This window comes from Xenopus laevis, chromosome 5L (assembly GCF_017654675.1).
Source record: "Xenopus laevis strain J_2021 chromosome 5L, Xenopus_laevis_v10.1, whole genome shotgun sequence".
Classification (NCBI taxonomy): Eukaryota; Metazoa; Chordata; class Amphibia; order Anura; family Pipidae; genus Xenopus; species Xenopus laevis.
The window spans coordinates 6,945,983-6,959,313 of record NC_054379.1 but is presented as its reverse complement, the minus strand read 5'-3'; the positions used below and the strand labels follow the sequence as shown (position 1 = coordinate 6,959,313).

The following is a 13,331-nucleotide window of genomic DNA, read 5'->3' as shown; positions in this document are numbered from 1 at the left end:
TTCTGTTCCCCCCTAAATAACTGGCAGCTCTACTAGTGGACCAAGAAAATTGCTAGACAAGGACCAGAATATTTCAATTTTGAAATCTGACATGGGGCTAGACATATTGTCAGTTTCCCAGGTGCCCCCAGTCATGTGACTTGTGCTCTGATAAACTTCAGTCACTCTTTACTGCTGTACTGCAAGTTGGACTGATATCACCATCCTCCCCCCCAGCAGCCAAACAACAGAACGATATGAAGGTAACCAGATAACAGCTCCCTAAAGCTGGCCAGAGACGCAAAGATCCGATCGTATCAATCAACGTACAATCGGACTTTGCCATCTCCCGACCCGCCACTAACCATTCAGATCAAAGTCTTACCATTCAGATCAAATAAAGTAGTAAAAGAACAGATCAGCCGATGTTCTGCCCCTGACAGTAATCGTACGATAGTTATGTCTGACAAAGTTAGTGACAGTCTCCCTCTGAAAATCGTACGATCGGCAATACATGCAGAGATATTATCAGCAGCCGACAGAAATTTTCTAACCTGTCCGATCGACCAAACGACCGATCTCCGCCGGACGAAAAATGTCAGGACTCTCCACACACGGTCCGAAAATCGTACGAATCCACGATTCGTACAATCGGATCGTTGCGTCTATGGCCAGCTTAACACAAGATAACAGCTGCCTGGTAGATCTAAGAACAGCACTCAATAGTAAAATCCAGGTCCCACTGAGACACATTCAGTTACATTGAGTAGGAGAAACAACAGCCTGCCAGAAAGCAGTTCCATCCTAAAGTGCTGGCTCTTTCTGAAATCACATGACCAGGCAAAATGACCTGAGATGCACCTACACACCAATATTACAACTAAATACACTTGCTGCTTCAGGAATGACATTTTATATTGTACAGTGAATTATTTGCAGTGTAAACAGTGTCATTTAGGAATAAACCAACACCATAAAAATCATGACAGAGAATCCCTTTAATCAGGAAATATCTATGGTTTTTAGTATTTCTTACTCTTAACAGGGCAACATCTTCATTGAAAGTAAAGCCACATTCTAGTCCCACTACACATGAGCACAGTCAAATCAGCAGTCCACTGAAAACCCTCTGTATAAACAAACCCCTTTCCCCAGCTGCATTCTGTTAGGCTTTGAGATAAGGAGCAGCTCATTGTAAGAAAATGTAATTCTAAGCAATGTTCCGCTATACGTTTATTATGTGCTATTAAAAGTAGTATCTATCCCTTTATGTCCTCTAGGTCTCACTCTTCAAACAGTGTTAACGGGAACGTGACTCTCCTCCAGGTCTTTTAATCAGCCGGCCCGCTACATTGTTTCAGGAGTTAGAACCAGTAATGCAGAGACTATTCACTCACAGATCCTGCATGAAATACATATTACAAAATCTACAAACAGCTTCAAAAACATTAGAATGTATTTTGGAAAGTGGAATTCTATTCTAGGAACTTGTTTTTGGGTGAATTGATTCTTGAAGGCCACTGAGTTTCAGTTGTCACCTAGAGTCCTGCAGTTGGTTTATCCCGGGTCCCCTGATGTCGAGGGCAGCAGCAGGGGCACATCCCTGATAGAATTGCACAACAATATTTGTGCCAGGGACATGTACTATTAAATATCCATTTATAGACTGATTGTTCCGCCGGCCTGGTACAGTCTGAAACACATCCTGATGTTGGCACAGTCCCCGGGATTAATAGTCCTCATGGGCAACTGAATGTCACAACAATATCCAGCTCTGAAATACTGGCCCTCGAGAAATGGGTGCTGCACCCTGCAGCTGTCAGGAGTTGCTGGGAGTTGGGGAGCTGTCATTCTTCCCTTTATTCACTATAACTAGTGCACAGGTGCTATTTTACCCAATCCCTCCCTACAGGCACCCTTACTGGCTCTGCATGATGGGAAATGTAGTTCTCAACAGCTGCAATATTACTGCTGCTTATTTGTGTCGGTGTGCCCCCTGCTGGTCGCTTTGTTTAAAGGGATTCGGTCATGATTTTTATTGTTGTCGCTTTTATTTCTAAATTACACTGCAAATAATTCACTGTACAATATAAAATGTCATTCCTGAACCAGCAAGTGTATTTAGTTGTAATATTGGTGTGTAGGTGCATCTCAGCTCATTTTGCCTGGTCATGTGCTTTCAGAAAGAGTCAGCACTTTAGGATGGAACTGCTTTCTGGCAGGCTGTTGTTTCTCCTACTCAATGTAACTGAATGTGTCTCAGTGGGACCTGGATTTTACTATTGAGTGATGCTCTTAGATCTACCAGGCAGCTGTTATCTTGTGTTAGGGAGCTGCTATCTGGTTACCTTCCCATTGTTCTGTTGTTTGGCTGCTGGGGGGAAGAGGGTTGATATTACTCCAACTTGCAGTACAGCAGTAAAGAGTGACTGAAGTTTATCAGAGCACAAGTCACATGACTGGGGGCACCTAGGAAACTGACAATATATCTAGCCCCATGTCAGATTTCAAAATTAAAAATAAAAAAAATCTGTTTTGTCATATATTGTCTTATAATACACAAAAGCCATGAATATCTTGTAAATTATATCCTTATAAATGATGTCATCAGTTATAAACGGTGAGTTCTGATGTCATCAGTTATAAACAGTTCTGATGTCATTTCTGTCACATGACTCACTGAAATTTGTGTTTTATAATAAATAAAGTACCCCCAGTTGCAAAATAAGAGGATATTAGAAGTCACCTCGGAGTTCCATGACCTGTATAAAAACACTTTTATATGGTCATGAAACTCCTCGGCGACTTATAATATCCTTTTAATTTAAAAGAGGGGCTACTTTATTCACTATATATTTCATGGCTGAAACTCACCGCAGCCCCTGTGCAATCAGATTAGCAGGCAAGTGACTATGAGGAAAAACATCATTTTGCCAGAGAGGAATGACATTAGGCAGAACAGACTGGGAAACCTTAGAGTCAAAGAGCAATTCCGTCTCCCTCTCTACATCATACTAACAGTTCATTTAAAGGTGAACAACCCCTTCAATAAAGGTAAAAGGGTCCAAACCTAACAGAGGGGCCCTGTGCTATACATGGAATACGGATGGATGGGACGATAAGGAGGCAGAGGTGACTTTGAGGGGGTTATTGATCCAAATCCGAATTTTTCTGATCTTAAAAAAAAAAAAAAAATCTGACCAAAATAGAATCTACTGTTATTTATCATTAAAAAATCACAAAAAAATCGTATCGGGGGAAAAAACACGACTTTTTTGAAAACTCTGACTTGTTTCGGATTGTCACGCAAAAAAAAAATCAAAATTTTCCAGATTTGATGCCCAAAATCAGAAAAATCGGCAGAAAAGCATGAAATGTTCAGATTATTGTACAAAACCCAGCACAGACCATTAACTTCTACAGGACCTCGACAGGTTCAAGATGGAGTATTTTCAGATTCAGACGTTGGCATCGTCGGGGTATGATAAAATTTGGATTTTATCTTAAAAAATGTTTCAAGTCTTTTGCATTCAGACAAATAAATAACCCTCTGTTCTTATGCCAGTGCCACCATAATGCCATACAGCCTGTATGGAGCCCATGACTAAGTGCCCAAAGTGGGTGCGAAACGCGTACGGGTGATACACATTTTTTAACTTTGTGTAAATAAAATATATTTTTAACTAATCCTCTCAAGTCCTGTGGATCCATTTGAGTGCCCTGCTTCCATTTATCCTATGTTACACTGGAATTAAGAAAAGAATATAAAATCAGTGATTGGCTTCACTGCACTAGTAGGTTTTGGCACAGACATTTTTGTGATACTCAGGAGCAGATTTATCAAAGGTCTAGGTGAATTTTTGAATGAAAAAAAAAATCGAATTCCGAGCTATTTTTTGTGTACTTCGAGTAAGGAATAATCCAAATTCAACTCAAATTTGAAAAAAATTAGAAAATTCTATCGAAATTTATCATGTACTGTCTCTTTAAAAATTCAACTTCGACCATTCGCCATCTGAAACCTGCCGAATTGCTGTTTTAGCCTATGGGGGACCTCCTAGAACCTACTTGGAGTCAAAGTTATTTTTGGGAAAAACTAATCGAATGCGCTATTCGTTTGTACGATTCGAATATGGACCTATTCGACCAAAACAAAACGTAATTTCGGTCGGTCTTTTTGAATTCGAATTTTAACGTTTTTTTCAATTCGAAATTCGACCCTTAATAAATAGGCCCCTATGAGTTTGGCCGTGTAGGAGCAGTGAATAATGCGCTTATTTATCTCTGCATTTGTCCCCTCGGCAAGATGACAGTTGCGTCAGGCAGTTGGAGCGCTGGAGCTCAGCAAGTCTGGATATTTTTGTTTTCATTAAACTGATGGTCTGACCTTGGAGCCGACTTCATTGCAATTGTTTCTTGATTGTTGTTAATTATCAGCGCAGCCAGAGCCGTTCAGCAGTTAAACACATGATGTGCCCCGAGGCTCCCAGATTTAGCACGTGGCCTTAGAGAGCCAGACCAAACCAAACGCTGCCCGAAAGCCTTAAACTCCCAGCAGCCAGTGCAAACACTTATTTGATTCTTGGAAGGAATTATATGTTCTGGCTTCAGCACGGGGATAACGTTGAAGGAATGTTCTGTACATACAAAAAAAGCCTGATAATAACCCCATGAAACAATATATATAAATGTATTAATATTTTCTGGTTTCTCTCCAGCAGCACCCAAAGAAAATGAAGAGCGAGTATTCAGGGAACGGATGCGGCCCAGGAAGCGGCAGGGTGCTGTCCGACGCAGGGTCCACCAGGTTAATGGGCACAAGTTTATGGCAACCTACCTTAGACAACCAACCTACTGTTCCCACTGCCGAGATTTTATATGGTAAGGCCTGCTTTATATATGGGATCCATTATCCGGAAACCTATTGTCCAGAATGCTGCGTATCACAGAAAGGCCTCCCATAGGCTCCATTATAATAAAATAATCCGCATTTTTAAAAATTATTTCCTTTTTCTGTGTAATAATAAAACAGTCGCTTGTACTTGATCCCAACTAAGATATAATTAATCCTTATTGGAGGCAAAACCAGCCTATTGGGTTTATTTCATGTTTATATGATTTTCTAGTAGACTTAAGGTATGAAGATCCAAATTATGGAAAGATCCGTTATCTGGAAAAACCCAGATCCTAATCATTCTGGATAACAGGTCCCATACCTGTATTATCTTTCTTATTCCTGTTATGGTTCCTGGTACCTACTGTGCTCAACAACGGGGCCAAAATGATAAGGTTGTAAAAGACTTCGAAATTCGACCATCGAATGGCTATACATCGACTTCGAATATCGAAGTTGAAGTACTTCAATTATCGAATGGTCAAATATTCAAACGATTTTACTTCGAGTCAAAGTCGTAGTAGCCTAGTCGATGGTCGAAATACCCAAAAATTTACTTCGAAATTCGAAACTTTTGAACTTTGAAAAATTCACTCGAATCCAATTTGACCCTTGATAAATCTGCCCCTTATTGTATCTGCCTGATCCCAAATCTGCTCCGTGATTATATTTGTCATACGTTTAAAGGGGAAATATTCTACACGGGTATTTACTTTGGCTGAATGGCAGGTGGGTTCTGGGGTGAAGTAGGGGTGCTCAGTGGTGCCTCTTATGGGCGACATTCTTGTTGGTACTAAAACACAAACATCATGAAATCAAAGGGACAGGACTTGGCTCATTTATAGGGGTTCTTCTTAAAAAGATGGATTCAGTTGAAATCCAACACTCCTGTGGGAGCACTCAGATGACTTTGTTTCCTAAGATTTTTCAGAGGAAGCACCTCTAACCCTAATCCTATGCACTTTGGTTATCGTTGCTCTACTACCAAGCCATGAATGCCTTAAGCTCCTTGAGCTACTAACGTTGGATTCTAGACCAATGGTCACCAACCCAAAATAATTGCATCCCTTGCTTAGTGTTCTTGGATATGCCTTCCCCGGGTTTTTGATACATTTTCACCCTTAAGCTTGTGAAGGATTCAAGAAAAAATAATCAAGAATAGTTTATTTCCTTATATATTCTGTGGGGGATCATGTGATCCTATCTGTTATATGGCACATTCAACACAACCAAGGGAAGCACCTCTACCCCTAATCCTTTGGACTTGGGGTCTATATACTGTCAACCCCATTGGGTGGAGCTTATGTTTGCTCTACTACCAAGCCCTAACTTCCTCTTGCTCCTGTAGCTACTAACATTGGGTTCTAGAGCTACTGTATGGTCACCAATCCAAAATCATTGCATCCCTTGCTTTGTGTTCTTGGATATTCCTTCCCGAGGCTCTTGATACAGTTTCACCCGTAAGCTTGAGAAGGATTCAAGGAAAAAAGATCAAGGGTATTTTCTTTCCTTATATATTCTGTGGGGGATCCTGTGGTCCTATATGTTAAAGGGCACATTAAACACAACTAGTGAGGACAATCCCATGGGAAACACCCATTATACGGGTACATTCATAGTTACAACTAGGGACTCTATACAGGAAGGGGCAACCCCGTTTAAGTTAATCTTTACATTTAAATATGGTAAATTATTATATTTACAGATACCCAATATATCCACCTTCTTTGGAAGGAACGTTCTTGCCTCCTAAACTTCTGCCCCACGACTGGTATTGGCCCAGTCACATCTCTGTATTGTGGAAATGAGCTTCATTGGGTCAGACCAGACAAGCTTTGGGCAAGGGGTGCACCATGTACAGGGGGTGTTACCAGAGGGGGCGGTAATTTGGAATTCTGATGTCTTGGACCACCTGTAGATATAGAGTCATTAGTCATGAGACAATCAAACCCTCTAATTAATCAAATGAATTATTCTTCTTAGTCATGGTTCTATACAGGTCCTAGTGAGAGGCAGGCGGTGCTCCTGTTGTTCTGGGATTTCATCCAATTGCTGCCAATGCCATGTGTGTGTCTCATCTGTCTGTCTCATATCATAAATGATTCCGTGTTCCATCACATGAGCGCTACATGCGTGTTCAGGGCACAAGGGCTGTCTCGTCATCTCCATTCTAGGGAGTGTGATGCTGAAATTTATAATGAAAATCAATTTTTTTTTTATTATATCTTTGAAGTCACAGTTTGCCCTTAGACCAGGGGCCCCACTTAAAGTATTATTTTCTTCCTCTCCTCACTCAACCTCTATTCTCCTTGTCTCTTTTCTTTACATACTGTAATCTATTATTCATCTATTTAGCCTCTTTATTCTCATAGAAATAGGACATGGCGTTGAAATAAGCCAAATGTTCAGGAGCAGTTGTCCTGGTATCCTGGTGGGCCAGTCCGACACTGCAATTTGCCAAAAGATTTAATAAAAGAGTGTAGAGATGCCACAAATTACTTCTGCCTTTCTGCCATTGAGAGTGCTTGAATTTTCCTACCCAGGGTGCCCCCTGCCCACACCCACTGTAACCCCACCAAGAAATCAGACCAAAAATGGGTGCAGCATCAACCTGTGCCAGAGGTTCACTTGGATTTGTGTTTCAGTGATATCAAATAGATGATTTAAAGGAGAGGAAAGGCTAAAAGCTTTATCAGAAAGGTCTATATAAATACACCAGTAACCCCTCAAAGTAATGCTGCTCTGAGTCCTCTGTCAAAAGAAACAGCACATTTCTTTCCTTCTATTGTGTACTCATGGGCTTCTGTATCAGACTTCCTGTTTTCATCTTAAACCTCCAGGGCTAGGGCTTGAGCATGCTCAGTTTGCTCCTCTCTCCCCTCCTCCCCTCCCTGCTGTAATCTGAGCCCAGAGCTATGAGTGAGCAGGGAGAGACTCAGGCAGGAAGTGATGTCACACCAACTAATATAGCAGCTGCCTAAACAAACAGAGAGAGCTTCTAGAGCTGTTTACTTAGGTATGGTAGAGAATTCTGCAGAATAAATACAGTTATAGCTTGTACTATTGTGGCTAATCTATTGGCATTAACCTGCTTCGGTAGCTTTCCTTCTCCTTTATGGGACATTATACTGATGAAGAACTTCCCCAACTTGGTTGGCTGCTCATCGTATCACCAGGGATCACACCATGCCTGAGCAAAACCTCACCAGGAGATGGCGCCCTTCTGATCCTCCTTATCTCAAGTAGCAGCTGTTGGCTGAACCTGATGAAGAGGAATAAAAGGAATAAAAACATAAAGTCCGGGGAGAGGCAGGAGGAAGCAGGTGCCAACACTCATTGTGGGTGAAACCCTGGTAGCCCAGTAGCAAATAATACTCATTTAGGAGTTTTACTGACAGTTTGCACCTGTTTCCTGTCTCTTCTTCAAACTTCACTTCTCCGCTTCTTGGGGTTTTTTTTTCAGTTCTTTTTTATTTTATTCCAAATATTGTGACAACGATTAGTTCCTCCAGTAGTAATATTTTTGAAATTGTGACTTATTTGCAAAGAATTTGTCTATTTCCCATTGGTACTTCCAGAATACAGTTTTGACTTGAGCTTATAGTATTGGGGTGCAGCAACCACAAAATTGTGTCTGTGAACGAGGACGGCAGTGGAAGGGTGGGGCGCCTAATTGTGAGCCTGCCTAGGGCTCCCACTTGATTCATTCAGAAGTTCATGAGTTGAGGACTCGGGGGAAATGCAGTTGTTATCCAAAGACTAACCCTGATGAGTTTGCAATCAGATATATCACATACTTTATTTAGGGGGGGAGGGGAAGAACATGATTGACCCTGGGGCCATAAAATCCCCATTACATCCAACCTGCAGACTTGATTATAATTATTATAAAGGCATCTCTCCTATTAGATCCCCGATACTTTATATGACTCCCATGAAGTTCTCCAGGTTGGTACAAGCTCTCCCTCTGCTGGAAACGAAATATAAACTGACATGTGGGATTAACGGCATCTTCTTGTGATTTTTCCCGGAGCTCAATGGGGGTTACAATTATTATTATTGTTGTTTTTTTTTTTTTTAGTTTAGTTTTTATTAAGCCAGACTGTTAGATGCATTTTGTCCCCTTCGTGGGACATAGTAGGTAACTGTCCCTCTGAACAGAACCTCCCAAGCACTGAATAAATTCTGTTCCTATAGACGGAAACAGCCTCAGAATTGGGTTACCGTAGAGGTTTTCTGAATTTTTTTTTAATGTAGTAACAGTTTGCTCAGATCTAGTAACCCATAGCAACCAATCTGACGTGTGTTTGCTTCCTGCCGACATTTAGAAAACTTTACAGGATTTATTACATTGCCCCATTTGTGTCCAAGTCCCCCCTTTGTACTTCTGCCCCTTCACTCCTGCCTTTGTTAGAAGCATTGTCATTGTAGCAATGTTACTATAGTATCAGGAATATCTTGACTCACCCCTATCCACTGCCCTAGGGGGTCTAAGCTTGGGTGAAGAGGTGAGGCATTGGAGGTTCTGGGGGTGCTTGAGCAATAGATGAATCAATGTTTGTGCATTGCTCACCATTCATCATCTCCTCTAAATCATTCAGATTTTAGCTGCTACATTTGTATTGACTGTATTGTTTCCGACGCCCATTCACAAGCAGCACCCGCATCTGATCCTGCACAAGAATTTGATCCTGCACAAGAATCTGATCCTGCTCAAGAATCTGACCCTGCACAAGAATCTGATCCTGCACAAGAATCTGATCCTACACACACATTCCTTTACCCTGGGCACGTGTCTCTTCCTGCCTAATAGATCCTGTCATTCTGGCGGCATTCACAGCAAATAGAAAACAGGAAAACATTCCTTGTCCCAGTACCAACAGCATCGGAAATCTCAGGGGATCCCAGGACAGGAGCAGCAAATGGGTTCAGCAGATGAGCCACTGACTGCGCTTGTGCCCATATATTGTTAGACTGGGGGTTATTCTAAGAACTACTAGAGGAATGTATTTTTCTCTGTTACAATTAAACCATAGCCTGGGTTAGACACAACCACATGAAGAGTCCAAGCCTGAGATGGTGCCTATAGTAACAGTGGATAATAGTCTCTGGGAAGGGAGTGTGACTGTGGGATAGCAGGTATAGTAGGGAGAGATGGTGTCTATAGTAACAGTGGATAATAGTCTCTGGGAAGGGAGTGTGACTGTGGGATAGCAGGTATAGTAGGGAGAGATGGTGCCTATAGTAACAGTGGATAATAGTCTCTGGGAAGGGAGTGTGACTGTGGGATAGCAGGTATAGTAGGGAGAGATAGTGTCTATAGTAACAGTGGGATAATAGTCTCTGGGAAGGGAGTGTGACTGTGGGATAGCAGGTATAGTAGGGAGATATAGAGCCTATAGTAACAGTGGATAATAGTCTCTGGGAAGGGAATGTGACTGTGGGATAGCAGGTATAGTAGGGAGAGATGGTGTCTATAGTAACAGTGGATAATAGTCTCTGGGAAGGGAGTGTGACTGTGGGATAGCAGGTATAGTAGGGAGAGATGGTGCCTATAGTAACAGTGGGATAATAGTCTATGGGAAGGGAGTGTGACTGTGGGATAGCAGGTATAGTAGGGAGAGATGGTGCCTATAGTAACAGTGGATAATTGTCTCTGGGAAGGGAATGTGACTGTGGGATAGCAGGTATAGTAGGGAGATATAGAGCCTATAGTAACAGTGGGATAATAGTCTATGGGAAGGGAGTGTGACTGTGGGATAGCAGGTATAGTAGGGAGAGATGGTGCCTATAGTAACAGTGGAATGATTGCCATGTCTGTTGTAGATGAATATAATTATGTGTAGAGCAGTATAAAGATTGTTACTAGGGCGTGTATATATATATATATATATATATATATATATATATATATATATATATATATATATATATATATAGGGTTTGTTCTAACACATTGGTGCTGAGTATAAATGAGGTGTGTGGGAGGCTCCTGTTGCTTTTCAGCAATATAAGTTAGTGCCTGGGCCAAGGAAATAAAGTGCCACCCACTGGCGCCAATTTCATATAATGGCAGAGACTATTTGATTCCACTCTCCAGGAGCCAATGAGAAGCCAGCATTCCCTTGCATGTCAGACAATGACTCATTAAGGAGCTGTAAGTGCTTCTTACAAATATCAGAGGAACATTTATAATCCAAGTTATTACTGATGAAATACAAGGGAATCACAGCCTCCATCTCTCCTGTTACACGACCCTGCAATTTGCATTTTAAAGACTGAAATAAATCCATTCTGGGGATATTTATAATAAAAGTGACTCATGTCAAGTGTTTGTGAGTTTCTGCACCCCAACATTTACGCATGCGACTCCTGAGTGTCCCCCAGGAATTTCAGGCACCTGCTCCCGGAACAACCTGTGACATAAACCCGATGTTTTTCCATATACAATTTATATTGTATTTCCATATGTGATTCATTTGATGCCAAATTTGGCTCAGTTTCTTATTATTCCCCCCAATAGTTACCTAGTGACTTTGAATCATTAAAGGAGAAGGAAAGCTACCGAAGCAGTTTATCGCCAATAGATTAGATACAAGCTATAACACTAAATTTATTCTGCAGAATGCTTTACCATACCTAAGTAAACAGCTCTAGAAGCTCTCTGTTTGTTTAGGCAGCTGCCATATTAGTTGGTGTGACATCACTTCCTGTCTGAGTCTCTCCCTGCTCACTCATAGCTCTGGGCTCAGATTACAGCAGGGAGGGGAGGAGGGAGAGAGGAACAAACTGAGCATGCTCAAGCCCTAGCCCTGGAGGTTTAAGCTGAAAACAGGAAGTCTGATACAGAAGCCCATGAGTACACAATAGAAGGAAAGAAATGTGCTGTTTGACAGAGGACTCAGAGCAGCATTACTTTGAGGGTTTACTGGCGTATTTATATAGACTTTTCTGATAAAGCTTAGCCTTTCCTTCTCCTTCAAGCTTTTTGGGTGGGTTCTGGGAAAGATTCGCTTGAAATAATATTCTGCATCCCACAGTTCTGCTCTCAACCCTCCCAGATATTGGGGAGTTACCTGTATTTATTCAATGATTTGCCTTTTTCTTTTGACTCTTTCCAACTTTCAAACGGGGGTCGCTGACCACATCTAAAAAACAAATACTCTGTAAAGCTACAAATGTATTGTTATTGCTACTTTTTATTACTCATTTTTCTATTGAGGTCTCTCCTATTCATATTCCTGTCTCTTATTCAAATCAGTGCATGGTTGCTAGGGGAATTATGATGTTAGCAACCAGATGGCTGGAGAGCTGCTGAATAAAAAGCTAAATAACTCAAAAACCACAAATAATAAAAAATGAAGACAAACTGCAAATTGTCTCAGAATATCCCTCTCTACATCATACTAACTGTTAATTTAAAGTTAAACTGATAACAAATAAGGACATTTGCTCGTAAACATTTTATCCCATGTAGAGCCCACCTGCCATATAGAATTATAGTTGTATAAACTCTCCCATGGGAAACTCTGGTCTGTTTGTTGTCTCCCCAAATACTTATTTGATCTTCCAAATTCCACCCTCCTCTGCCCGTCTCATTATTATTGTTTGCTTGTTGTTGCAGGGGAGTTATAGGAAAACAGGGATACCAATGTCAAGGTAAGTAACATACTGTATGCCTGGAACACTCTCATGCCCCCTGCAGGATACTCAGTGAACTGCATATATATATATATATATATATATATATATATATATATATATATATATATATATATTCCTCAATGACATTCCCTGCATCCCCTTCCTCCCTTTCATAGTCATGTATAAGCTGATCTGTGTTTTACCTATATCTTTTGATGAAGGTGGCGCTGTTGTAATAAAATGTAATCCTATTTATTTCCCATAATATCCTGGATTGTTAAGAGAAAATAATGGATGTAAATTGCAACATTGTTTAAAAAAGCTCCCTCATCAATCGTTCACTTCATTTAACCTTTAACCTGTTTCCGAGCTGCTTATACTGGGACTCAGGGACCAGTTCTGCTGCATGGTTGTTTCTAAAGTCAGAACCAGCAGTTCAGGGACAGACAGAAACCAATTTCAATAACTTCAAAACCGCTTGAATAATTATTTATCAAATTACATTTTCTTTTTGGCCAAAAACTGTTTTTGGGGTGGAGTTCCCCTTTAAAATGGCAGCCTATAATAAAGCTTTATAATAAAGCTGGGTACACAGAGCCCAGGATGGCACCATTAGGAGACGATGGTGTTGATAAATATGAATGATTATTCAGCTTTCATGGCACCTTTGTTGGTGGCTACTTGTGGCTGAATTTGTTTGCGGATGAGGACGAGGCAGAATTTAGTTCTCACTTATTGGGCATCCAGTTCCCACCTCACATACCCCTTAAGGCCCTTCACTTGCTGTGTATGAGCTCAGTCTCATGGCCAGCCA

The 13,331-nt window shown here is 41.0% G+C and overlaps 1 protein-coding gene across 7 annotated transcripts in view; it reads left to right on the top strand.

The window, feature by feature from the left end:
- The window catches only part of LOC108716426 (protein kinase C epsilon type), a 224,538-nt gene that overhangs the window by 127,195 nt on the left and 84,012 nt on the right, over positions 1–13,331 (top strand). For 4 of the 7 annotated variants that reach the window (XM_041562500.1, XM_041562501.1, XM_041562496.1 and 1 more), the window contains exons 3-4: positions 4,701–4,860; positions 12,498–12,532. In XM_041562500.1, coding sequence (XP_041418434.1) covers positions 4,701–4,860; positions 12,498–12,532 — 195 coding nt within the window. Of the gene's footprint in view, positions 1–4,697; positions 4,861–12,497; positions 12,533–13,331 lie in introns of all 7 variants that reach the window. The other 3 variants (XM_041562499.1, XM_041562497.1, XM_041562495.1) reach the window with 1 other exon arrangement.